The sequence below is a fragment of the Mesoplodon densirostris genome, chromosome X (genome assembly GCF_025265405.1).
Source record: "Mesoplodon densirostris isolate mMesDen1 chromosome X, mMesDen1 primary haplotype, whole genome shotgun sequence".
NCBI classification, from domain to species: domain Eukaryota; kingdom Metazoa; phylum Chordata; class Mammalia; order Artiodactyla; family Ziphiidae; genus Mesoplodon; species Mesoplodon densirostris.
In genome coordinates, this window is record NC_082681.1 from 39415139 (window position 1) to 39443076 (window position 27938).

The 27938-nt window shown below is 38.3% G+C and overlaps 1 protein-coding gene and 1 pseudogene across 1 annotated transcript in view; one reads left to right on the top strand and one right to left on the bottom strand.

The window, feature by feature from the left end:
- Nucleotides 1-6038, bottom strand: part of ALG13 (ALG13 UDP-N-acetylglucosaminyltransferase subunit) — a 76547-nt gene extending 70509 nt beyond the window's left edge. Inside the window, 3 exon segments of the mRNA XM_060086863.1 lie at nt 3312-3450; nt 4702-4864; nt 5927-6038. Of these exon segments, the coding sequence (XP_059942846.1) occupies nt 3312-3450; nt 4702-4864; nt 5927-6007 (383 nt within the window). The 5' untranslated portion in view covers nt 6008-6038.
- Nucleotides 6039-8743: 2705 nt separating this feature from the next.
- On the top strand, nt 8744-27781 carry LOC132481545 (heterogeneous nuclear ribonucleoprotein A1-like; annotated as a pseudogene).
- The last annotated feature ends 157 nt before the right edge of the window (nt 27782-27938 follow it).

Here is a 27938-nt window from a genome sequence, read left to right on the forward strand (position 1 = left end):
TTTGCGGTACGCGGGCCTCTCACTGTTGTGGCCTCTCCCGTTGCGGAGCACAAGCTCTGGACACGCAGGCTCAGCAGCCACGGCTCACGGGCCCAGCTGTTCCGCGGCATGTGGGATCTTCCCGGACCAGGGCGCAAACCCGTGTCCCCTGCATCGGCAGGCGGACTCTCAACCACTGCACCACCAGGGAAGCCCGATAGTTCATCTTTTTAAGGTAATTATTGAGCTTTTTATTTCACAGAACACAATTCATCATTTTTTTTTAAATTTGGTTCCTTGGATTATGAAGCTAAAGATTCTGACTCAAATTTTTTTTACAAGTTTGTTACTGTTCCATTTTTTACTCTAATATTAAATTAACTACATTTGAGGGTTTTGTCAAAGTTTTCATATTTAATTCATTTCTTTTTCATGATTCCAAATCCATTTGGGATTCTAGAATAAAACGTGTGAATGCTCACTACATATTTCTTTTACTAAAACATGAAGATTAGGGAAAAATCTAATAAATTTGTGAAACTGCAATTAGAATTTGGACCCAAATGCTAACATTCACACCATAAAATTTTCTATACATTCTACAGATGTAGGAGACTTATTAATTTATATTATTCTACAAATGTATACTCTATATTTAATTTGATTTAACCACATTCCATAAGTTGAATTTGAGGGGTGTTTTTAAAGCTTTGAGAGTTTAGTGTTTATTTTTGTAATCCAACAACTTTATCCAAAAATGCAGAAAATTTTTCTGGCTGGCCAGGAGGAAAACATTTCAGTGTTGAAAAGTCCATTGACTGTAACAGCCCAGGAAGCGTGCTAAAACAAAAGAAGAAAAATATTAGGTAATATGGGAGAAAATTCCATAATTCAATGCTGCCCACTTGATGACTGAATCTAACTTCCAAGAATATTGTGATGGTTCTCAAACTGTATATGTGAATTTCAATGTATTTTAATATTATAGGTATACACAATAATAATAAAATAATAAAAAGAGTACTACATGTCAACAGCAATTCAACATTTTATCTTTTACATCAACTGAAATATTTCAGAAATGTTATTTCATGAAAGATGTGGTCACATGGCTTTGGAACACTTCTCAGGACTGGGCAGATATAACTTGAAGCAAACTCAATTTATGAAAACAGAATAAATGAAACCAACAGTAACAGCTGCAAGACAAGAACAATAAGCTGGGGAGACTACTAGACCATGCATGAAGATTGTGAAATAATTTTTGCTAGTAATTTACTACCATAAATCTATATATAACTAAGCAACATACAATCGCCATGCACGTTGGAAATAAGGTTCAGACCCACAACATAAAACTATTACTTCAGAAATTTAATTAAACCAGCCACTTAAATTAGAACAGAATCATCCAGCCTACATTTGGGGCAAATAAATGATATACCTAAAATAAAAATACAACCAATTATTGATTCTCCTTATGGCATCCACGTGTGCAGCTTTCTTGAAATTAATACAAGAAAAAAAGAATTCTAAAACTGAAAAAAATTAATAAATTGGAGATTTGTACAGCTCCTTTTTCAGCCTGAGAGTCAGGATGTGTCTATGAAATCAATGCTTTCCCCTTTTTAATGTACTAACATAACAATCGAAGCTGATTTAATGTTTAGAATGAAAATACTCATCAAAAGTGTCTGGAAAAATTGACTTGCATAAACCAAGGAAGATGAACATTGATTCCTCTTCAAAAATGGTATTAACCCCTAACAATCTCAATTACCTAAGGACAGATATGCCCATTATCTGAAGCCCACATAATTCTGATTATCTAGCTTCTCCCCTGACTCACAATATTTTAAGAATGGCTTCTATATTACAAAGCCACCCTGACATTCCCTCTCCTCCATCATTATAGGGATTAAGACAGCAACCGTTGCTCCTGGAACAATCCATAAATCTGTCTCCTCTCAATGAGAATAGGAAACTTTGTTTTTGTTCACTGATGATGCCAAGTGCCTAGAATAATGCCTGGCACACAGTATGTGCCCAATAAATAATGAATGAGCAAGTATTTACTGAGTGCCTAAGACACATAAGCAGTAAAATTAAAAGAAAAGCTTATGTTCTAACCAGTTGTTTCTAAGGTTTATTTTCAAATTAATTTCAATTTATTATAACATAAGAAATATGCATTTTGTAATACTTCTATGAGGTCTTTTCTTTTTAAAACATCAAATTAGGATAGCTTTTAAAGTCAAACAATTGGGAATTACTGACCTGACCCTTTGGCAAGCTTCTAGTGTCTGAAGAGAATTAACAGAAAACCAGCAATTTTCTTCATCCTTCTTATTGTGATGTTGATCAGTTCTTGCTGAATTCTAATATACTTCTAGAAAATAATACTCCTTACCATAAAGCAATTCCTCTGCTTAAAATACTCCCATGGCTTCTTATTAAACATAGAAATTGGAACTCTTCTGTGAACTATCCCCACCCAGCTTCATCTTCATACTACATTCTCTCCCTTGCTTACTGTACTCCTGCCACACTAACCCTCTGTTCCTCAAACACACCAAACTCCAAGCTCATTCCCAACTTAGGGCCTTTGCAATTGCTGCTGTTCCTTCTGCCTCTAGAGCTTCACATGACTGGCTCTTCCTGGTTATTCAGGTCTCAGCTCAAATATCATATACCCAGTTATGCCTTCCCTGAGCAATCTAATTAGTCTTCACCTCAGCTATCACATCACCCTGCCCTATTTTCTTCATAACATATTTCACCATATGAAATTATCTCAAATGCTTATTTATGAACCATTTACTGTCTATCTCCCACCACTAGAACGTAAGCACCATGAAAGCAGGGACTTTATGTCATGTTTACCACTGTTATCCACAGCCCCAAAAACAATGCCTGCCACGTATTAGGTATAGTTGAATGAATGAATGAATAAATTTAATTTAGGAATTCCAGTGGATTTACTGAAGGCAAAACCTTAATTCAAAATAAACAAATGCCTTCCTTAAATAATGAAAAATAATGAACACAAAAGTTTATATTCTCAGAGACCTGCACACCCAGATGAATACACACAGATACGTGCACACACACACATTCAGATATTCACGTGCAATAAGCATAGACAATGAAAGAAATACAACACAGATATCACAGTCAAAGTAAAAGACAAATGAGCAGGTTTTACAGGTGAGAAAATCAAAATGTTTGCTAAGTGGGAGAAGGTAAGAGATCAAAGATACAGATGGGTTAGGCAGGTGGGTAAGAATAGCTAGGAAGGAATTAAGAGGTCAAATAATCAGTCTCTAGTATACCTGCAGGTACAGTAAAAGAGATGCCCGTCTTTGTGTAGCTGCTTTGCCAATTCCAGCTGATGATTGTTCATCAACTTTTCATTTATAACCACTATGAGTGGCTTTCCTTTTTCCAGAGTCTCCAAACAGCTTCCTGCACCTACGAAAATATACCAAATTTGTTAACACAGTTTAAAAAAAAGTTACGGTGCTTCACCAGGCCTTAAAACTAGAACTCAAAAGATGAAAAACTTAGTTGGCAACACTACAAATCAAGCCTTTTAATTATACATCCAAAATGACAAAAAACAGTTATGAGTGGTCTCTAGTGTTACAAACCTGACTTGAAAAACACATTCTTTATTACTACCAACAATATCAGTGCTTTGCAACTTGCCCTCTAGTAGTATGCCCTGGGCATGGGCCTTGAATCCAAATAAGATTCAGGTTCAACATACTGTACATGAAGCCATACTGCACTTCTATTCAAACACAAGTAATAAAGCAAGCCTTCAAAAGTGACAAGCACCAATAAAGGAAAACTTTGACCACTCCTAATGAGTCTGCTTGTCAAAATAGTCAAGGATAAATCTCCACAAACGTGCATATATACAGTATTTGGGTCAATTCAACTTTTAACTCTAAACTCATTTAGATAGTTTAAATGGGAGCGAGGAGACTGCTAAGCGAGCAGACAAATCCTTTATGGGTAGACGATGCCAGCACCAGACTGTTATCTGTCTGCCACTTACTGACTGGACAAATTACTTAACCTTTTAATAGAAATGTAAAAAATCTTCCAAAGCCAAATTCTCAATGACCAATCCGATCTATTAGCTGGCTGAACGTTCCTACAGACCTAAGCCCAGATACTAATTCCCACTGACAACTCTTGACACATGTCATTGGATAAATTATTTTGCCTGTGTTTAGGGTTTCTGTAAACCCTAAAGTTTACAGTTCTGTAAACTGTAAAGTTGGGCTTCAGTGATTGATTTCCCATTTTTCTATCACCCAGAATTATAAATTCTCTCCAATAATGTTCCCGACTGCTATATTGCAATCAGTATTTTATTCAGAAGGGCTACCCACCGGTGAGTTACCCTAGTGATTTTATTTTACATCAGAAAGGTTCAAGTTTCTGTTCTTATTTGTTATCTATCAAAAACCAAACCGGGGGCTTCCCTGGTGGCGCAGTGGTTGAGAGTCCGTCTGCCGATGCAGGGGACGCGGGTTCGTGCCCCCGTCAGGGAGGATCCCGCATGCCGCGGAGCGGCTGGGCCCGTGGGCCATGGCCGCTGAGCCTGCGCGTCTGGAGCCTGTGCTCCGCAACGGGAGAGGCCGCAGCGGTGAGAGGCCCGCGTACCACAGAAAAAAAAAAAAAAAAAAGGACGGTTCTACAGCACTTTACCGGCGTGACTAATAACAAGATCTGCTTTCTGAAGGTCTTCTTTCAATGAATCCTTGTATCTGTAAACATCCAGAATAAATGACTCCGTACTGAATGGTTCAGGTACCACCTTTCCTCTACCTATTTGTAGGACAAGTCGGTTGTAACCGAGGCTCTGGATTATCTGAAACGGGAAAAAAGAAAAAGCGGGCCTTTTAAACAGGCTACTGTAAAAACAGTAATATCGACGACAAACCACCCAATCGGAGCACGAGCTGCCAAATAAATAGTCGAACTGGAGCCCGTTAGTTTTTCAAATGGCTCCTTTTCCCCCCGTCCCGGGCCCCGACTTGGCACCTCACTAGCCCTAAGGGATCTAAACGCCTCAGCTCATCCCGTCGTGACAGAAATGGCCCAGCAAGAACTAGGAGACCAACGCAAAGACTCTGAAAAAGGCATCGCAAACTAGGGAGGGAGAGCAAGGAACAGCGTCGTCGTAGCACACGGCTGGGGCTGCGCGAACCACGAGCCCTAAGGAGAGAGCGCGCTCGGGGGATGACGCGCCGCGCGGGCACGCCGGCCGCGAGGGTGCCTGAGCCGGAGGTAAGGCACGGCGGCCTCAGCCCGAGCGCGGCGGGGCAGGGCCGGGGCAAGACGCCGAGCGGACCGGCCGGGTCGGGCCGGCCAGAGCGTGACGGAGCGCGTCGACCGCGCGGCCCCAAGAAGCGGCCAGCGAGGCGGGCCCGGGCCCGGGAGGCGGGCCGGAGGCCCGGCTCGGAGAGGCGGAAGCGCTGGAAGGAGGGGCGAAGCCGGAGGACGGGGAGGCGGAGGCGGAGGCGGAGGCGGAGGCGGAGGCGGAGGCGGAGGCGGAGGCGGAGGCAGGGGCGGAGGCGGAGGCGGAGGCAGGGGCGGAGGCATAGGCGGAGAATCCGCGGAGAAAATCCGGGAGAGAGGGGGAGCCGGAGAAAGGACGGAGAGGAGCGGCCCGGCAAGGCTGTGGGGAACGGGAAGAGGAGGCGGAGGACCCTAAGGACCGGGGGAGCTGGAGGAAGGTCCAGTCAGGCGCGGGGAGGAGCCGGCTGATGGGCGGCGGCACCAGCGGTTGAGCTGCCGGGGATTCTTCCCGAGTGCAACCGTCAGGCAAGGTTACCGAGGTTAGCGGTCAGGCTGGCGGCTGCGAGCGGCGAGCTCAGCGCGGGGAGCCCAGCCGCCGCCCGCCCGCCTCCCGCTCGCCTTCCCCACTCACTTGCAAACTGTCGTGCGCCGATACACATGCAATGAGGTCGTCAAAGCTGGTGGTCCCTACAGTAACAAACACGCACTTCATCGCGCGTGATCCAGAGCCTCGAATATCAAGGGCCGGATGTGACGTAGCAGAGACTACGTGGACGAGGCAACTGCGCTCGGTGCGGGAGGCGGAAGTCGGCCGTGGCCTCCAGGGGAAGCAGCCACCTGATCTGTGTCGCCTGGGATGGGTTGGGAGCAAAGAATGCTCCTGGCTGTGTGCGGGCCACTGTTGTAAGCCCTTTGCGTGTAGAAGCTCATGGGACCCTCACATTTAAGGAGGTGGGGAATTGACAAATTTATTTTCTTCAAAAGTGGGGTTTAAAAAAATAATCATTAAGCCTCACACCCTTGTGTTTGCATCCTTGCTCGGGTACCACAGCTCTTTTAATGGTATAGAAGTTTGGGATTCTTTAGCCAAGATACATTTGAGAGATGGTTTTACTTCAAGTCTGTTGAGGGCATCTGAAAAAAAAGTGCCTTTTAAAAATCGCTCATTAGCCTGGGCTCTTCTTCCAACTGTGGTTCTCAAGAAACCAGAGCCCTACAGAGTCTTGGAAGCTGCAGAGAAACAGTAAGTTCCATTAGCAAGCATTGTGTATAAAATAGAGGCTTTTTTTTAACATCTTTATTGGAGTATAATTGCTTTACAGTGGTGTGTCAGCCTCTGCCTTACAACAAAATAAATCAGTTATACATGTACATATGTTCCCATATCTCTTCCCTCCTGCATCTCCCTCCCTCCCACCCTCCCTATCCCACCCCTCTAGGTGGTCACAAAGCACCGAGCTGATCTCCCTGTGCTATGCGGCTGCTTCCCACTAGCTATTGATTTTATGTTTGGTCGTGTATATATGTCCATGCCACTCTCTCAATTTGTCACAGCTTACCCTTCCCCCTCCCCATATCCTCAAGTCCATTCTCTAAGGAAAAAAAAATAGAGGCTTTAAGGCCTGAAGCTTACATCTCTGTCATTGAACCCATCCATTGAACCATTTAAAACGTAGAATTACCATAAATTTAAATTATAATAAAATGTAAAATTATACATTAGCATGAATAAATACCACATATATATTATACTTAGGCAATCAGGTACGGGAGAGGCGATTTCTCAAGACTCCTCTTCTTTGTCCTACCACCATTACTAAGATCATTGCCTGCTTTATCTCATTCTAATATTTTCTGTATTTTCTACTTAAAATTTCAGTTTATCTAATATGCATGTTTTGCTCTGCCTGGTTATATACAGAAGGGAAGGTATGAGAAGAAACTCTTTTAAACACGAGTGGGATTAGAGGTGAATTAAGCCTAGAACATGGGCTTAAAAAACCTATTAAGCCTATTTCTAATAAGACTGTTTCTCTAAATCTTGAAGCTTGAGTACATGTCTTTTTTTTTTTTTTTTTTTTTGTGGTACGCGGGCCTCTCACTGTTGTGACCTGTCCCGTTGTGGAGCGCAGGCTCCGGACGCGCAGGCTCAGCGGCCATGGCTCACGGACCCAGCCGCTCCGCGGCATGTGGGATCCTCCCGGACCGGGGCATGAACCCGTGTCCCCTGCATCGGCAGGCAGACTCTCAACCACTGTGCCACCAGGGAAGCCCCGAGTACATGTCTTTTTGAGGGGTGGTATGCTTTACCCCTTTCTTGATACCAAATTTCATGAATTAATAAAACTAGTTTCATAATAACAATAAATGTAGAAAGATCATTGTTAAATAATAAAATATAAGCATATTTTCTACCCAATAGGGGGAATAAAGTATGAATATTTATTGGAATATAAAGACAAAATATTCCAAAATCTTCTGTAATTCAGAAAGATCTTGTGTCTATGATATCTTTTCCTATATCTGGAAGATATAAATTAAAGGAGCACTGTTCTGATGAGCTCATAGAGAGAATAAGCACATACAGAAATTGAATAGTCTTAAGTTTCCAGAAAATAAGAAAATTGAATATCTAATGAAACTGAGCCCCGCTGAAACAGTTTCCTTACCGAGTTAATGATTAATCTCTCTATTCAAAACTTTTTTCCCTTTCTTGTGCCCTCTGACCTCAATCCTATGCTAACTGAACACTAACCAACCAGAGTCAGGTGACTAAAATTGCTGTTGTTGTAGATATCATCATTACGTTAAAAACTCAGGTTGTTTCTCCAGGGCAAGATGAGCTCACAGACCCCTGAGCCATGGACCACATGGCCAGAGAATCCTAAACCAGAGACATCTTGACTCCTGAAATCATGCTTAAGAAATGTCACAGAAATATCACAAGACAATGATTAATTCCAGTTTCTTTGTTCTTCCCCTTCGAAACATCTCCAACTCAAGAGACCAAGACGGAGTGAATCTGAGGCTTTTATCCCACTCCCTTGCTTGGTGCCCTGCAAATAAACCCTTACTTTGCTGCAAACTCCCACTGTCAGAGTTTGGCTTTCTGTGGCATGGGCACACAAGCCCTTGCTTGGTTACATTAATACTTTAAATATTCTAGACTTTATTAAAACATCTTCTTGCAGAAATTGATCCAGAAACGTTTTAAGAACCCAAGATTACATAATTGATATAAAATTTTGGTAATTAAGTCTTTTCTCTGTTTTGTCAGTGTCAAGTATGCATTTTATTTTACTTGGGTGTGTTTTTCCTAAACTTACAGAGGCTTACTTATCAAATAAATTAACATTATTTCTAAAAATGTTTATGATTATGAAAAATGTAAATTTATTTTCAACTACATTAAATCAGCATTCTGACAAACTTTATTTCAACAGTAACTATGCTTCCTGGTATGCCAGATTGAAGATAATTTCCAAGATCTTTAAGCACCTTTTTAAAAAGTGTGTACTGACATTAAATTGAGTTAATTAATGGATAACTGTTGCACAGCTGGATACTTTTTAAGTAAAACAGAATATTGTAACATTGATTTAAACTAAGCCTAATTCTAAGTTTATATATTTTTGCATCTTGTTTGAAATACTATCGAGAAGCTCTATCTTGGAGTTGTGTAATCAATTTGTTCATTTTTTCCACTTTAGGAAGTTATCAAAAGGATTTGTGTGGCTATAGAAAGTTTTGTCATGTGTAGTCTTAAACTCTGCTAGTCTGTTAACACGCTTATATATGCCAGACAGTTCTCAATTATATCCACCCTTCACTTTTCTCTTTAAAGTAGAAATTAGTCACTTTCATTAAAAGTTATAATTAGTATGGGTGGTTGAGGCTCTTCAAGGAGTGACAGTGACAGAGAATTACAACAGTATATGTGCTTTTGTTTTTCAAGGGAAAAGAATAGTTTTTTTTTTCCCCTGAAGCAGCTTTTTTGGTTCCAGAACCCTTTATACGCTTAAAAATTATTGAGAACCTCAAAGAGCATTTGTTTATGTGGATTATAATGTTAGTTATAACTATTGAAATTTACCATATTAGAGACTAAAATATGAGAAAATTTAAAAGTATTTATCAATTCATTGGAAAGTAGTAATGATGAGCACGTTGCATGTTGACAGAAATGACCTATTTTTTCTGAAAAATAACTATGTTTTTCGAAACAAAAATTTTCACGAAAAGAATAGCATGTTTCACACTTTTGCAAATCTGTTTACTATCTTGCCTTACAGAAGAAAGCTGGATGCTTGTATCTGCTTTGGCAATCCATTGCATTATCACACATCACAAAACCTCTGGAAAACTCCACCCTGTACTCATGTGAGGAGTGGTATACTGCTACCCCTTTCTTGACACCAAATTTCATGAATTTGAGTGGATGAGAGTCAAAAAAACCCACATGACATCTTAATATTATTATGAAAATTATTTTGACCTCACAGATCCTGTAAAGGAATATGAGAGTATTAAAAAAAACGTGACAAAACTTAGAAAGTGAATTTTATTTGCCTTTGTTTATAATACCTGAGGCTGAAAAGAAGCTACGAAATACTTTAAAATGTTTAGAGTACTCTGTCAGTTTAGATGCAGTTGTTTCCTTTATATAGTAATTAATGCTTCCACCTATGATTTGAAAGATTATTCTTTTTTTTTTTTTTTTTTTTTTTGCTGTACGCGGGCCTCTCACTGCTGTGGCCTCTCCCGTTGCGGAGCACAGGCTCCGGACACACAGGCTCCGCGGCCATGGCTCGCGGGCCCAGCCGCTCCGCGGCATGTGGGATCTTCCGGGATCGGGGCACGAACCCGTGTCCCCTGCATCGGCAGGCGGACTCCCAACCACTGCGCCACCAGGGAAGCCCTGAAAGATTATTCTTTACCTTACATGTAATCTGCCTAAATAGCAAAGATTCTGTGTCTTACAAGAATAATCTTCTATCACTTAAGTAGCCTTTATTGTGTCCCTGATTATTTAAGGAGAAAATACCCATAGAACGCGACTCTTCACTTACAATAGTGTTACATTGTATTTTTTTAAATGCATTATTTGTACTTGGATTAAATAGGAAGGGAAGCATTGTTTCTCAGTCACTCATGATCCTACCTAATCAAGTGACCAAATCTCCTCTGACAACCCTTAATTTTGTCTTCCCAAAATCAGTTCCTAAATTTAGGACACATAAAATAAAATTTTCAGAATATATTACATACTTAAAACGAAAACTTATGCATAAAACCTCTAAGACTTCTCAGAGGGCCTTTGGAATCACAAAGATTTGCGCTGCCACCTTATAAAAAAAGATACTGGAAATAATTAGGTTTGTTTAATTTGTTACTATAGCAAAGTTGCATGGGAAAAGTTGTCAGATCAGAAGGGACATTCAGCCTTTCCTAAGTTACGTTTGTTTGGTAAAATATTAGTATAAAAATTTCAGAAATTGCATGCTTTACGGGAAGTCCCCAGCAATTTGTCAGTGCCCTCCATGACAGATGTGCCCTCCATAATACTGTTTTACCTTCAGGAATAACCCTCATCAAAACTCCTATGAAATAGTTACATACTGGACTCCAATACGGAATTTTACTCCTCTATTTTGATAGAATTGGCAGTAGTAATAAATTAACCACAGCCATTAAATCTCTTAATGTTCTGGTTTTACTCTAAAGCTTACCCGAAGATTCTACTACAGGCTAGAATTTGTATCTTCAACAAAGAAGAACAATCTCAGAGCCTCATGGAAAAGGACCGTACCAGGTACTTCACATGATTGCCACTTCAAAGAATAGACTTCTGAGTTGACATCACTTAGATAACTTTCAGACAGCACCAGTGGACTGAGGCAAGATTTCCAGGACTCCTTCTAATCTAATGAAAGGCTCAGAACAGTACAGAGTCAGATAACCAGGAAGGATATACTAGGCAATGCCCAGCCTTCCGTAAGCTACCCAGTAATCCTTTTCTTCCTCCCCTTTCAAAATCTTTCAGTTTTTCATGACATATGAAACCCAGCTTTTCTGACATGCGTTTTAGAAGAAATACCGTATATACTTGCCCAGATAAAATAAACATGGAGCTATTGCTGAGAAGCTAAAGGAAATATGGAAAATAAAGTAGCATTAGTTATCCTTATGATTAGGGTGGTTTCATATTGGTTTTATATAAATGAGGATCTATTTTATTTTTTAAATAATTCAGAATGAAATTGTGATGAATGCCATATTAATTTATTCATATTCTTTTTATATTTTTTTGTTTCTGCTCTTGCTGTTTCCTCTCCCTTCCCATCAATATGGTTAGCTAATCCTTCAAGATTCAGCAGAGGTGCAAGTTCCTCCAGGAAGCCCTTCTCTGACCCTTGTAAGGTATGTGTATTATGTGCAAATATTGTTCTTTGCCTACCTCTGTCATAATTCTTGATGTTTAAATTACCTATATACTTTTTTCTTCCTCTGGACCGTAAAATCCTGAAAGAGTGGAGACCATGTCTAAGTCATCTCTGAATTCCCAGAATTTAGTGCTGTCCCTGGAACCTAGGGATGTAAAATAAATGTTTATTGAACTAAAAAAGAGTTACCTTATTAGGTACCATGCTAAACCCTGTGGGGAATACAACGATAAATAAAACATAGTGCCTTTTCTATCTCAAGAATATATGGGTTTGTTCATAGGCTGATCAAAGTTTTGTGGACTTATTTTTTTAATTAATTTTATTTATTTATTTATTTTTGGCTGTGTTGGGTCTTCATTGTTGCGCACGGGCTTTCTCTAGTTGCAGCGAGTGGGGGCTACTCTTCATTGCAGTGCGCGGGCTTCTCATTGCAGTGGCTTCTCTTGTTGCAGATCACAGGTTCTAAGCGTGGGGGCTTCAGTAGTTGTGGCACACAGGCTCAGTAGTTGTGGTTTGCAGGCTCTAGAGCGCAGGCTTAGTAGTTGTGGCACATGGGCTTAGTTGCTCCGTGACATGTGGGATCTTCCTGAACCAGGGATTGAACCCGTGTCCCCTGCATTGGCCGGCAGATTCTTAACCACTGCACCACGAGGGAAGTCCTGTGGACTTTTAGAATTAAGAAACCATGGAATTCATTGGTTTTATTTTATGGACAGTAAACAGAGATTCAAACAGATTGTGATTTTTTCCCAAGATAATAATAGCAGAGGGTTGAATCCAACCCTCCAGATGCTTGTCAAGGCATACTATGCAGACTTATCCTTTAATGATGAGCCTACAGTATTGGTATCTATATTATAGTATAAAGTAATAACAGCAATATGACTTTTAAAGTCTGATAAACCAGAAATGTTTCTTCTTAATCTTTTAAACACAGCACATTATAGAATCCTTGAGCTGCCTAACTATTGTGTTTAGATTTATTTCTTTAATTTTTCATCATTCATCAAAAGTTTCTATATATCCTTTATTATTAAAGTAAATGTCTTTTATCAAAGCTGAGAAGTTACATATTATAAAACATTTGTTTTTAATGTTTCCACAAATCTGCTTTGTGGATCCATTGTGTTCTTGAAGAGTTGCCAGAACTTGACTCTCCCTTTCCTCCTCCCCCTTCCAAATATTATTGATGGTAATTGTCTTACTGTTAGGGACACAAAAATAATTATTTCTTGCCTACACTGGTCAAATCAAAATTTTACTATAATAGAGTCAATTTTTGGAGAACCATAAAGAAAATTGTTTAATTTTAAACAGATAGCAGAATATGCTACTGCAAAATATGGCACTTTGACATAAGAATTATTTTGAGCTGAAGGCAACTGAGAAGAAGCAGATACAAGAAAAACTCTCTGCCCTACTCTTATTTGCCTAAAAGCAGTAGTTGTAAGGGTATGCACCTCCCCTCTGTACCAGGAAGGACAGAAGTTAACCACCAGAGACAGCTCTAGACCCTTAACAGCCTGGAATCAGCATCAGAGGAACCCACGTAACAAACTTTACTAAATAGCTCTTATGATCCATTAGTTCCCCCATATATTTACCTTCCCCCAATTTGCCACCCAAAAAACTCAAAGTCCATTTCCTTTGTCTTGTCAGTTCTCTAAGAATTTTTTGTTATTTTAAGCTGCTGCATTAGGTCAAGCTCTAACCACCCCTTTCAGTTACTCATCATTGAGTACATGTAGTGTATGTCTGATGCACATGTTAGTAAACTTCTGTTTGTTGTTCTCTTGTTAATCTGTCTTTTTGGAAGAAGGAAAAGACATTTATGTGATCCTAATTATATGAGTATATGCCTCCTGTATGGATCAGTGATGTTAATTAAGCCCCTGTTGCATAAACTTATCATAATCAGCTTAATCACAAATGACAAAATGTTTGATTAAAGGAGACTATACTGAATGAAACATAATACCAGACATGGTTTAGAATCCATTATATGATAGAGGGCTAGTACTCAGATGAGACAAAAGATGTTAAGACTTGGATGTTTTTCAAGAACTCAAGTTTTCAAAAAGGTCTGAGTTGTTTTATTTTGTTCTTACTTAATTCTCTATCTAATTTTTGCTAACTTATAGCAAAAACTACAGAATATAACATTCCATTCTTTATAAATATCAGAGGTATGGACAGATCACTTAATAAAAACAAATTAATTCAAAAATATTCATTGAGCACTTACTATGTACAATCCCTCTGCTACACACAGATAGACTAGACAGCTTAGAATCTAATGAAAACACACAGGCATGCAAATATGTTATGATAAAGTGCAATAAAAAACTGAGCAATGCAAGAGAGAATAACAGGAGGGGTGGGGTGGCGTGGGAACCGACTTTAGATTCAACGGTCAAAGAAAGCTTCTCTGGGGAAGTGACATTTAAGCTGAGGCTTGAAAGATAAGGAGCCAACCAGGAGAAGACTGAGGGAATAGCCTTCCAAGCAAAGTGAATAGACTGTGGACAGGTCATCAGGAAAGGTGCTTTTCTTGTTTGAAAAGAGAAATGAAAAAAGACAGTGCAGCTAGAGCATAATAGGCAAAGGAATCGGTGGCATGCAATGAGATTAGAGGGTTAAACAAGCCCTGTAGGTCATAGCAACAATTTTTATTTGTATCCCTCAAGAATTGAGTAAGTGCAAATGTGCCAATATATGTAAGAGGATTTTTACCTATCTTAAAAACTGTGCTTTCTAGATTAGAATATGCCAACAATGCATCTTAGAAGAATTAAGCTAAGCACAAAAATGTATTGTTCATGGGAATAACTCACTTTTAAAGTAAAATTTTAATTTTATTAAATTGATGCCATGTAGATAGTTTTGTTTTAAATAGTACAGTAAAAAAACAATAGTTCTCTGTCCTATCCCTCTCCGTTCCTGATTCTTACTCCAAAGGACAATAACTTTAAACAATTTTAGCTATTCCCTATAATATTTACTACCATGTTTCTATGTATCGATAACATGCTTATATTGCTATGTCAACTGAAGAAAAACACACAACCTGAAAGTTGCAAGTTATGTTTTATTCTGGGATGTTATTGAGGACTGTAGCCTGGGAAACAGCCTCTCAGATAGCTCTGAGGAACTGTTCCAAAGAGGTAAGGGAGGAGCCAGGATATATAGCAGTTTTTGCTAAAAGCAAAAAAAAACATGTAGTCAAATATCAAAAGTTACTGATAATCACAAAAAAACAGATATCTCAAGGTAATGAATTTAGCGCTTTTCTATGTATGGGAAGATGCAAGAGTCTGGGCTCATCAAAATTATTCCTTTGATATGCATCTTAACTATTTGGGGCCAGTATCCAGCTTTTCTCCATTCTCAGTTCCCCTCAGGGTGCACCGTTGGTGGGGGTGCTGCAGTGGCTGATGGTTTGATGGCTGCAACACCCTTTGTTTACTGAAATGGCAGGCAACATTCATTTTCCACAGCTATTTCTTGATTTTTCAGCTTTTTAGATAATATCTATTGACTTTCTATTATGAAAGGTGGCAATTTGACTCTCTTATGTACCCATAAACACATACTTCCCTTCCTCCCCAAATTTTTGGTAAAATCAATATTCAGTGATTATATTACTATGACTTTGTAACATTATTGAGTTTAACCATGTATTGAGTTTGTTATTACATTTCCTATCCTATAAAAATTTTGTTCTGCTACATTTTATTTAATTTTTATTTGCTTAGGATTCTTTTCTCTGGACTATCACTTACTCATACCCAAACAGGTCTTCCCAAGAAATCCATACAGCTCCTCTCTGTATGTTCAAATACATCAGGGTAACTATAACTTTCATTTTTTTAAATTAAAGATGTCTGTGATAGGGATTTTTATCCTGTTTCAGTTTGAGCTGGTTTATCTTTCTGAATAGCTGTCTTCCTGGGGTATCCTTTCACTGTTATCTTGAAAATTCCTTTTGCCTTTCTCTTGTATTGGATCTCATTTTCTATACCCTATGTTCCCCTCACTTTTCCTTTAACTTCCTCATTTTGGTGGACAAATATCCTCCAATAACTTCCTGAGAAAGATGATAATTTTTTTCGAGATTTTTGCATGTCTGAAAACACCTTGTTCTAATCTCTCATCCAGTTGTTAGACTGATATAGAATTCTAGGTTGGTTTGTTAGTTTCCTATTGCTGCTGTAATGAATTACCCCAAACTTAGTGACTCAAAACAACAAAAATTTATTCTATTTTGACCAGAAATCTGAATTCATTTTCAGTGGGCTAAAGTCAAGGTGTTAGCAAGGCTGTTTCCTTCTAGAGGCCCTAAAGGAGAATCCTTTTCCTTCCTTTTTCCAGTTTCTACAGGCCACCTGCATTCCTTGGCTCATGGCTTCTTCCTGTATCTTCAAAACATATCACTCCAACCCATGCTTCAGTTTTCACATCTCCTTTTTTTTACTTTGGTTTTCTTGCCTCCCTGTTATGAGAATTCTTTTAATTACATTGGTCCTACCCAGAAGATCCAGAATAATCACCCATCTCAAGATCCTTAACTTAATCACATCTGCAAAATCCCTTTTACCATGTAAGGTAACATATCCACAGGTCCAGGGACTATGACAAGGACATCTTTGGAGGGAAGCACATTATTCATCCTATCACAGTTGGAAATGATTTTTCCCTAAAAACTTGTCTTCTTGATTTTAGGGATACAGTTTAGAAGTTTGTTCCTAATATTATTTGTGATACTTTGTATATGACCTGTTTTTTTTCTCTCAGGAAGCTTCTAAAATCGTTTGTTTATTCTATCTTCTGAAATTTCACTATGATGTATGTTACTGAGAATTATTTTCTCATTCACTGTTCTGGATACATGATAGACCTTTGTAATCCGTATATTCATATCCTGCAGTGCTAGTAATTTTCTTTGTGTTATTTCTTTAGTAATTTCCTTCCTTCTGCTTTTTCTGTCCTCTCTTTCTGGAACTTCTTTTGGTCCAATTTGGCCCTCCAGTACTGAATCCTTGAACCTTCTCATCTTTTCTCTATTTTCCATTTCTTTTTCTTTTTGTTCTACTTTCTAAGAGAGCTCATCAATTTAAAATTTTTAATCTTCTATTGATTTTTAGGATTACTACTATATTTTGAATTCCTAAGAGCTCTTTCTCATTCATTGAAAGTTCCATTTTTACAGAACACTGTTCTTGTATCTTGAATTTAGTATCACCTCATTTCTCTGAAGATGTTATTATAGTTTTGTTTCTTTTCTCTTTGACTTTTGTTGCTGCTGCTGTTGTTGTTTTGATCTCTGTCTTTCATTTTAGAAAATTTACTCAAATATCTAGGGATTTGGTCAGCCATAAATATTTAAGAGTGAGGCACAAAAAAGAAGTTCTGTCTCCATTGTTGGGACTTATGGATTGTTGAGCTTCACTGGGGAGTAACTGGAAAGAAATTCAATCTTTTTAATGGGAGACCCCAAATATCAGTGTCTGTAGGGCTTTACACTTGTGTTGGTCAGCTTCTACAGAATCCTCCAGTCTGCTCAGCTGAAAATATCTTAGAAATCAGCCAGCAGAAAGGTGACAGAGAGCAATCTTACTATTTAGTAAATAGAGATTCAATCCCCATTTTCACTAAAGTTCACAATCCAGCCCTCAGCTATGCCTATTGTTTCCAACACTAGAGCTTCTTTTCTGGAAAGATGTTTTAATTACCGTAGAAAATAAAACTTGAATCTTTTTTTTAACTGAAATCATTGTTTTTCTTTCAACTAAGTCAGCAAGCTTCTTTAACAGCAAGAAGCACCCATTGACCCTCCAAGCAGTGAAATAGAATGCTGTATTAAAACTTGAATCTTGTTTGAATGGATAAGGAGCTTTCGGGACGTAATTTTTCCTTATACATACTTTCAATCAATCCTCCTCTTTTTAGCTCTCCCTTCAACCTGTATCTCAGAGATATTGAGTAACTTTAAAAACAACTCATCACCACCAGCCTTAGGTTTCAGCTTTTTCCAGTTTGTTAAGTAAGCTTAACATTCATCTCATCTATTGCTTTCCAACTTCTAAAGTTTTGTCAACTTTGCTTGTCTGCTGTTGTCTTCTCTCCTGTTCTCTTTGTCCTTCTCTATTTATACCTTTTTTTAAAAAAATCCTTTACTGTCATTTTAGTGGAGCTTCATGCAGGTACAGAGATGAATGCATGTTTCTAATCTGCCTTGTTTAACTGGAAGTCTTATAGCACACTCTACATGGAGAAATAATGCAGTCCAAGCTAATAACATTAAAGGTGGAAGACTAAGAAGCCCACTTGCAAAAAGAAAATCTGTTTTTGAGAAACGTGAAATAAGTAGTACTATAATATATAAGCCATATATATGACTATTCACTGTACTGTAAAAGGTCTGTTGCTACAGAAAACTGTTATATCAACTTTCAAATACTTAAAATTATAGGTAATTTAACTGGATACACAAACATAAGATATACGGACTTGTCTAGTGTTTTTAGATACAGAATGCATTTTTATGAAAAATTGCCTCTAGACATTAATTGCCCTCATTGGGGAACCTTAAGAAGTATGCCATTTAGCGCCTAGTTGGAAAGACTCCTGATTGGAGAGATGGAGCCGGGAATTTAATGTAGATTTCATGAAATGAGTGAATTCCAGACACTATTTTAAAAATATTATTCAGACAGACCTTAAGTGTTAAAAAAAGAGTCTGCCTGGTCCTCCTCTATTCCAACCCTGACCACACACCCTGCCTATATGTAAATTTGGGAAAAGAGGTCAATGTAAGAGCAAAGAAGTGGGACTGAACACAATCATAATACTAATCGCTAATATTTATTAACCTTTACTGAGTGTTTACTGTGTGTCAGTAACTGTGCTAAACACGTTTTGTGAATTATTTCATATACATGTTTAGTGATTATTTGACAAATGAACTTAAACAGTAAAAATGGAAGGTTAAATAGGTAAGGAGGAGGAAAGGCGGAAGAATGTCTCCAAAGAGTCATAATAGTCTCATTTCCTTTCCCTCTCCCATTCCTCCCCTTCCCAAGTGCTCTAGACTTATTTATATTCATGGCATAATTCTGTATACTATCCCTGCTTTTTGCTGTTCTTTCAGTATGTTAATACTAAATAGTTCATCTTTGGTACTTGAATTTGAAGGTTAATAATTTGGAACTTCAAGCAGGAGTTTTGATTCCAATAGTTCATTGTTTTGAAAAATATACCATCAAGTATTTTGTAAGAGAGGATATGGAATAAAAGGAGAAAGAGAAGAGAGAGAAACCTGCCAAAGCATTACTATAAATTTTAAACGTGTTTTTTTTAAAGCAATATGGCTGATGTTTCCAAGTGATCAAACTTTCACAAAAACTCCTAGATAATAGCAACCTGTGATGATTTAATACACATTCAGTCAAACAAACTACCAAGAATGCATAGGTCTGGAACATTTATAAAATTGGTCTAGGATTAAAGGAAATAATCTGGAGAGGAAATGAGAATTTAAATAATTAATTCTCCCAAAGATTAGTAAAATATATTTCAGCCTGCCAATTGTTTAAGATTGAAAAATTGGCATTTTTTATTGCAAAAGGACAAGGTATATTTCTTTCTCCTTACTTGATTGATATCTACTGAGTACCTACTCTCTGCAAGGCATTGTGATTAGCATTATGGGAGAAAGGATATTAAAAATGCCTAAACTGCTGTTTATCAAGAAGCTCATAATCTAGTGTTGAAGGTAAGACATATACAAAAGAACTGCTATATTGTATATGGTATTACGTGACAAATACCATGTGAATGATGCAATATATTTTGATTTTTCTGTTTTGCCAACTTGCAGTATAAGCAGAATGAATTTTGTAGGTAACGTTCCATATATATGTGTTCCTTTGTATACTATTCATACATGCTAACCTTTGACAACTGCTGCAAAACATCATTAAAACCAGTTCAGGTACAGCAAGTCTAGAAAAAAGCTGCCAGCTAAGGCACACCAAGGGAGAAAATTACTGGTTTCAATGAGATATATGTGCATGTGTTTCTTATAGTGGAATGTATAACTTATTTATTGTTTAATAGAGTACATTCAGCCAAGTGTACTAGGTATATATTTCATTTAATTTTCACACTAATCCTATAAGATCAGTACTATTTATATCCCCATTTTACAAATGAGGAAACTGAGAATCAGAGAAATGAAGTAACTTGTCCAAAGTTACACAGCTGGTAAATGATGGAATCAGGAGTTGGACCCAGTCTGTTTAACCCCTAGTCTGCATTCCTAACCATTTAGCTCTGCTGTCTCTTTTGTGGAACATGGTAGTAGAGATGTCTAGGAGATATTTAGGTATCTGAGTCTGGAGTTCAAGAGAAAGGGCTAGGCTAGAGATGCAGATTATGTAGTCATCAGCATGTGTTATATATCCTCAAATATAAGGAGACCTCAATAAGAAGATATCAAAAAGTTTTTCTTGTCAACTGGATTATAAAAATGTTTAGGGATATAAATGAATGAGTTAAATATCTACTTAGGTTATTTAAAATTTCAATTTAGTAAAATAATTAAGTTCCATTATATAAACACATTGATTTATCTGTATTGCTTTTATCCCCTCCTATTTCATGAAATATATAACTCTTCACATGTATTTTCAACATTAATATCTGCATTACCAGAGCCTATTCTTGTCATCTAACTGGTTTCCAGAGCTCGTTGCCTCACTTATACATACAAAAACTATTTGCATCATCTTACTGTAAAGGAAATTTTATCCCAAATCACAAATGCCCATTCATATAACATCACATTTGCAATTGTGATGTCATATTTCCTGGAGTAGTCACTACATTTGTATTAATATTTGTATTAAATTTGTATTGATATTTTATGTATATACATATGTATGTATTTGCTTGCTGATTTCTTTTTTTTTTTTTTTTGCGGTATGCGGGCCTCTCACTGCCGTGGCCTCTACCATTGCGGAGCACAGGCTCCTGATGCGCAGGCTCAGTGGCCATGGCTCACGGGCCCAGCCACTCTGCAGCGTGTGGGATCTTCCCAGACCGGGGCACGAACCCGTGTCCCGTGCATCAGCAGGCGGACTCTCAACCACTGCGCCACCAGGGAAGCCCTGATTTCTTTTTTTAAACTAACTTTGATGTAGGTTATTTCATGCAAACATGGTAGTGTTAATTGAAATCATCAGGGTGGAAAAGTAGATAGGACTTCAGTAAAAGAAAAAACACACACACACAACAACAAACAAACAAACGAAATACCCACTTCTCATATTTACTGAGATGTATTAAAAATCTATTTGGTAGGTGCTCTCATCCCTACAACAACCCAATACTATCCCTGTCATTAGGGAAAAGAAGGAGAGAAGAGTAAAACTAGATAAGCTGGGTGGTGATATTTGAATCAACAGTCATTTTGTATTAGAGTAAGTTAGAGAAGGAACTGTTTATAGTTCTGGCATATATCTGCTCCTGAATCCCCATGGTAAGGCTGTTAGGTAAAGACATACTTAATATCAGAAGTCACTTTGACATTTAAAACAGAACCAATGTGATGTCACAGATCTTACTTCTAGACATTTTTAATATTAGTGTGACAAAATTTTGTTTAGCAAGAATTTGCTAAATAAAAAAGTCACATTTATTACCTTTTGAATCCACTCTCTTTTCTTTTTGGTTAGTCTATCTAAAGGTTGGTAAATTCTGTTTATCTTTCAAAAACCAACTCTTAGTTTCATTGATTTTTTGTTTTATTATTGTCATTCTAGTCTCTATTTCATTTATTCCTGCCCTAATTTTTATTATTTTCTTCCTTCTGCTAACTCTGGGCTAAGTTTGTTCTTCTTTTTCTAATTTCCTGGAGGTGTAAAGTTATGTTGTTTATTTGAGATCGTTCTTTTTCTTAATGTAGGTATTTATTGTTTTGAACTTTCCCCTTAGAACTGCTTTTGCTACATCCCATAAATTTTGGTATGTTGTGTTTTTGTTTTCATTGGTCTCAAGACACTTTCTGATTTACCTTTTGATTTCTTCTTTGACTCATTGGTTGTTCAAGAGTATATTATTTAATTTCCACACATTTGTGAATTTTTCAGTTTTCCTCCTGTTATTGGTTTCTAGTTTTATGCCTTAGTGGTTGCAAAAGATACTTGATAGGATTTCAATCTTCTTAAATTTACTAAGGCTTGCTTTGTGGCGCAACATAAGATGTGTCTTGGAGAATGTTCCATGTGTGCTTGAGAAGAATGTGTATTTTGGTGCTGTTGGATAGAACATTTTGTATATGTCTGTTAGGTCCATTTGGTCTATAGTGTTGTTCAGAACCACTCTTTCCTTATTGATTTTCTATTTAGATGATCTATGCAATATTGAAAGTGGGATATTAAAGTCCCCTACTATTATTGTATTGCCATTTCTGAACTGACCCCTTTATCACGATATAGTGACTTTCTTGTATCTTGGGAAAGACTTCAGCTGAAAGTTTATTTTATCTAAGTGTAGCCACTCCTGCTCTGTTTTGGTTACTATTCACATGGAATATCTTTTTTCATCCCACATTTTTTACCTTTTAAGTCTGAAGTTTTAATATACTTGCTTTCGTGGTATTTTTCCCTCATATTTAAGTTACAAAAAACAGGCACCCATTCAGAGCAAATCACAAAATGGACACTTAATAAATGTTCAAAAAACCCAGATGTTTTCTAAAAGTGGCAGCTTTGCCCATCTAGAAAAGGATTATTCTGCTTTTACCTATAAATGTTGTTAGCTTATAGTTAGAGAAAATCCACCAGATGGCAACCTCATCTGCATGTGAAGCATGATGTGCAATTCTCTGCAACCCATTACAAGTCCCTTGAGCCAAATGCTCCCTAATTAATGGCTGATTTCTATTGTGATCCCAGTAAGTGGATACTAGGTAGTCACTTGGCAGTGATTGTAGGAAGGTGGGGGATGTGCAAAGTTGAGATGTATTTAGTATCAAGTGTGAAACACTTTTATAACATTCTTTTTTAAATTAATATCAAAAACAGAAATAATAGTATCTATTTCCATGTTGCCCTCTACACATATTTCTAATTTGAAGCTAAAGGGAACCATGTTCATTTGTCCAGTGTATAAAGCTGCAGATAATGTTATTTCCCCATGAATCCCACGTTTATCTAGTTGGATCCCTTGTACTTAATGGCAGTCTGGTAGCTAGCTGGTTTATTGCTTAAAATGCAAACTGTCTTCTTTATTTCTAAAGCTGATAGTATGCAGAGAGTACTGCTGGGGATATTTAGCGTGTCCCTTATTGTTTTCTGTTTATAAACAACCTTCCCTGAGGTACTAATTAGGTGGAAGATATTGAATATACTTAGCAAATACTGTTGTGTTTTTCCATACAAATAAATCTGTGGTCAAGGTGAAAGTCATTCATAGGTTGGTTACATGAGCTGCAAATTTCTGAAAATATAAGTGATAGTAAAAGTTCAAGAAAAATTTAAAAAAGGATTTGTTGAAAATTTTATTCCTGAATAGCTAGAGTTCTAATTGCATCTAACATTTCATTAATACATTTATTTCTAAAGTGGCATGTTTCACCTACCTTAAAATGCAGCTGTGTAAGACATCTATTTGAATTAAATATCTGTAATAACAGATTGCCTTTTTTAGGACTATAATTGACTTTATTTTGCATCTGTATATTTTTCAAACTCCATATTTGAAAAATATGTTTTCTTCTCAGTCTCCTGGGTATTTTTAGTAACATTATTGAGGCATATTTAACATATCATATAATTCACCCGTTTCAGTGTATAATTCAATGATTTTTAACAAATTTAAGTCTCCTGAGTATTTTAAAAATGGTATAGATATTCCTAGATGCTATTCCACATTATATAACAAATACTCAGCATTTTGGCAGCTCATCAATCTTTGGCTCCTAACATGCCTGCTTTTAGATATTGTTTACATAAGTGAAGGTCAGAAAATCTGACTCTTGTGTGGCTGAAATTTTGTTAGTGTCAGTGTCTCAATGCCCCATCTTCTAGATTGAGGAGGACACACTAACATTACATTACAGAGTTAGAATTTGGCTTCATGACCATAAAATACTAACAAACCTAGCCTTCAGTACTACCCAGACCGTTGGAGCTAGTGAATATTACAGTATTTTAATTTGACACATGTGCAGTACTGACATTACATTAAAGCATTTTGCAACACATGAAAGATTGTTCTTGCTTTTGAAGGATTTAAAAATAATTGGAAAATCTATCTGGGTATAAAGAGCCCTTTGGAAAAATCATTAGACTCCTTTCATATTCTTCTCTCTTTCTTTCCTAATTTCTCTTTCTCATTCCCCAGACATATGACCCTCTGTTTGCTTCTTCTGCCATATAGATTTGCTCACATGGCTCCAAGTTCAAGTCATATCAGCAAAGTGTACACCAAAGCTGATGTCCATTTTCTATTAAATATTAGTTCCCTTCTTCATATGTTTGGATCAAAGGCTGTATTGTAAAACAGTAGAAAAATCTCCAGGTCAGTATTACTATTGTATCTTGCACTGATGCTGGTCAGAGACTGATGTCTCCCTCAGTTGGAAGAGTTTCTTTGACCTTGATGAAGAAAATCCTCCTGTATTTGAGTAAATAAATTCTTGAGTTTAGGGGATTTATGCCTATGTGCAGAGCAACTAAAAAGTTGAACAAATTGTCAAAAACAACCATTTCAACACTCTGGAAATTAACCTAAGGCTAGAACAAACCTAGAACTTCTGAACTTTGGGTAAGAACAGAGCAAGTGTACTTGCCTGAGTGTGATGGTTAATTTTCTTTGTCAACTTGATTGAACTGAAGGATGCACAGATAGCTGATAAAACATTATTTCTGAGTGTATCTGTGAAGGTGTTTCTGGAAGAGATTAGCATTTGAATCAGTAGAATGAGTAAAGAAGATCTCCCCACCAGTACGGGTAGATATCATTCAATCCACTGAGGGCCAAAAATGCAGAGGAACGGCAGATTTGCTCAGCTTGAGCTGGGACATCCATCTTCTCCTGCCCTCAGATGTTGATGATCCTGGTTCATGGTCCTTCAAACTCAGACTTGGACTTACACTATTTGCTCCCGTGGTTCTCAGGCCTTTGAGTTTGGACCGGAACTGCACCATCAGCTTTCCTGGACCTCCAGCTTGCAGACAACAGATTATGGGACTTCTCAGCCTCCCTAGTCATGTGAGCCAATCTCTCATAATAAGTCTCTATCTGTCTATCCATCTATCTGTCTATATCCTATTGGTTCTGTTTCTCTGGAGAATCCTGACTAATACACTGGGCTTGCTCCAACTTACCACTTATCACCACCACCACTCCCCACTCCAGCTTTGTTGGCACAGTAGTTCAACCATGGTGAGGCAGGCTGTAAAATAAAAGCTAGCCGCTTTGCTGTTGCCACTGCTGCTGCTGAAAGGAAGTCACTTGATTTAGAGCATTGTCAGATCTCAGTGGCAAGTGAGTAAGAAGGACTGCTAGCCTGAGGCTGCAGGACTGTTTGAGGCAGGCACTGGGCCAGCAGACTACCAGGGGATGTAACAGGGAAATCCAGGAAGGGAGACAGCCATAGTGGACTTGATAGGCAATCCACATATCCTGTGTACATGTGCACACATCCCTGGCCTACATGCCTATGAGAAGCAAGAGAGACCAGGAGAAAATAAAAGCTGGAGCAGACATGCAAACACTTTGAAGCTTGAATGTGTTCCCCAGTCCACCCACAGACTCATCAGCAGATAATGGATGTATACTGGCTGGAGGTGTTTGAGCAAAACCTTAACACTGAGCTATGCAGATATAGGAGCAACCCTGAGGAAGCTAGTCTTTAAAAATAAAAGCAAGAGAAAAAAGTCTTAGCAGAGACATCAGCAGCCCCACATTATAGTGGAGACAGAGGTCATAAACTTAGTTCAGGCAAGTTAGTAAACAACCAAGAAAATAATGATAGCAACCATCAGGAGGCAAAATCAGAATCAAGAATTGTTAAAACATACAGTTGACCCTTGATCAACATGGGGGGTTGGGGCGCTGATCCTCCATGCATTGAAAATCCACATATAACTTTATAGATAGCTATCCATATTCGCCATTCCTCTGCATCTGCAGTTCCTCCGTATATGCATCCACAGATTCAACCAACCGTGTAGTACTGTGTTATTTACTATTGAAGGAAATCCATGTATAAGGAGACCCATGCAATTCAAACCCATGTTGTTCAAGGGTCAACGTATTATCTAATATGAGCAGTATTCACCAAAAAATGATATGCAAATAGATTTTTAAAGAAGTAAAGAAATGGATTCAGCAATTTAAATCATCCCCCCACCCCACCCACACACAAAAAGCCCAGGCTCATGTGGCTTTTGTGGTAAATTGGATAAAATATTTAAAGGAAAAAAATCACACCAATCCTTTACAGACTCTTTCAACAATTGAGGAGGTGGGTAGTGCTTCCCAATTCCTTCTGTGAGGCCAGTATTACTCTGATACCAAAGACACATATAAAGACATCAGAAGAAAAGAAAACTACAGACTGATATCCCTCCTGAATACACATGCAAGAAATCTTAAAAAGCATTAGCACACTGAATTCAGCAATATATAAAAAGGATTATAAAACACAACAAAGTTGGATCTGTTCTAGAAATGCAAATTGGAGAAGTATTAAAAAACAATTAGGGACTTCCTTGGCGGTCCAGTGGTTAAGATTTCACCTTCCAATGCAGGGCGTGCAGGTTCGATCCCTGGTCAGGGAGCCATGATCCCACATGCCTCACGGCCAAAAAACCAAAACATAAAACAGAAGCAATATTGTAACAAATTCAATAAAGACTTTAAAAATGGTCCATATCAAAAAAATCTTAGAAAAAAACAGTGAAGCTTTCTGCCCATGGATGCTGCCGAGTAAGCATCGCTGAAGTCTCCCCCCTCAACTGCCATCATGTCTAAGTCAGTCTCCCAAAGAGCCTGAACAGCTGCAGAAGCTCTTCATTGAAGGTTTGAACTTTGAAACAACCAATGACAGTCTGAGGAGCCATTGTAAGCAATGGGGAGCACTCACAGACTGTGTGGTAATGAAGGATCCAAACACCAGGCGCTCCAGAGTTGTCACGTATGCCACTGTGGAGGAGGTGGATGCAGCCATGAAGGCAAGGCCACACAAGGTAGATGGAAGAGTTGTGGAACCAAAGAGGGCCGTCTCAAGATTCTTAAAGACCCGGTACCCACTTAACTGTGAAAAAGTTTTTTGTTGGTGGCATTAAAACAGACATTGAAGAACATCACCTAAGAGATTATTTTGAACAGTATGGGAAAATCGAAGTGATTGAAATCATGACTGACCAAGCCAGTGGCAAAAAGAGAGGCTTTGCTTTTGTAACCTTTGATGACCATGACTCCGTAGACAAGATTGTCATTCAGAAATACCACACTGTGAATGGCCACAACTGTGAAGTAAGGAAAGCCCTGTCTAAGCAAGAGATGGCTGGTGCTTCATCCAGCCAAAGAGATCACTGTGGTTCTGGAAACTTTGGTGGTGGTTGCAGACGTGGTTTTGGGGGGAGTGACAGCTTTGGTCATGGAGGAAACTTCAATGGTCGAGGTGGCTTTGGTGGCAGCTGCAGTGGTGGTGGATATGGTGGCAGGATGGCTATAATGGATTTGGTAATGATGGAAGCAGTTTTGGAGGTGGTGGAAGCTACAATGATTTTGGCAGTTACAACAATCAGTCTTCAAATTTTGGACCCATGAAAGGAGGAAACTTTGGAGGCAGAAGTTCTGGCCCCTATGGTGGTGGAAGCCAATACTTTGCCAAACCATGAAACCAAGGTGGCTTGGAGGTTCCAGTGGCAGCAGTAGCTATGGCAGTGGCAGAAGGTTTTGATGACTGCCAGGAAACAAAGCTTAGCAGGAGAGGAGAGCCAGAGAAGTGACAGGGAAGCTACAGTTTATAACAGATTTGTGAATTGAGCCAAGCATAGTGGTGGCAGGGCCTAGCTGCTACAAATAAGACATTTTAGACGATACTCATGTGTATGGGCAAAAAGGACTCGAGGACTGTATTTGTTGGTTTTTTGCTGTTGCTGTTGTTGTTTTATATTT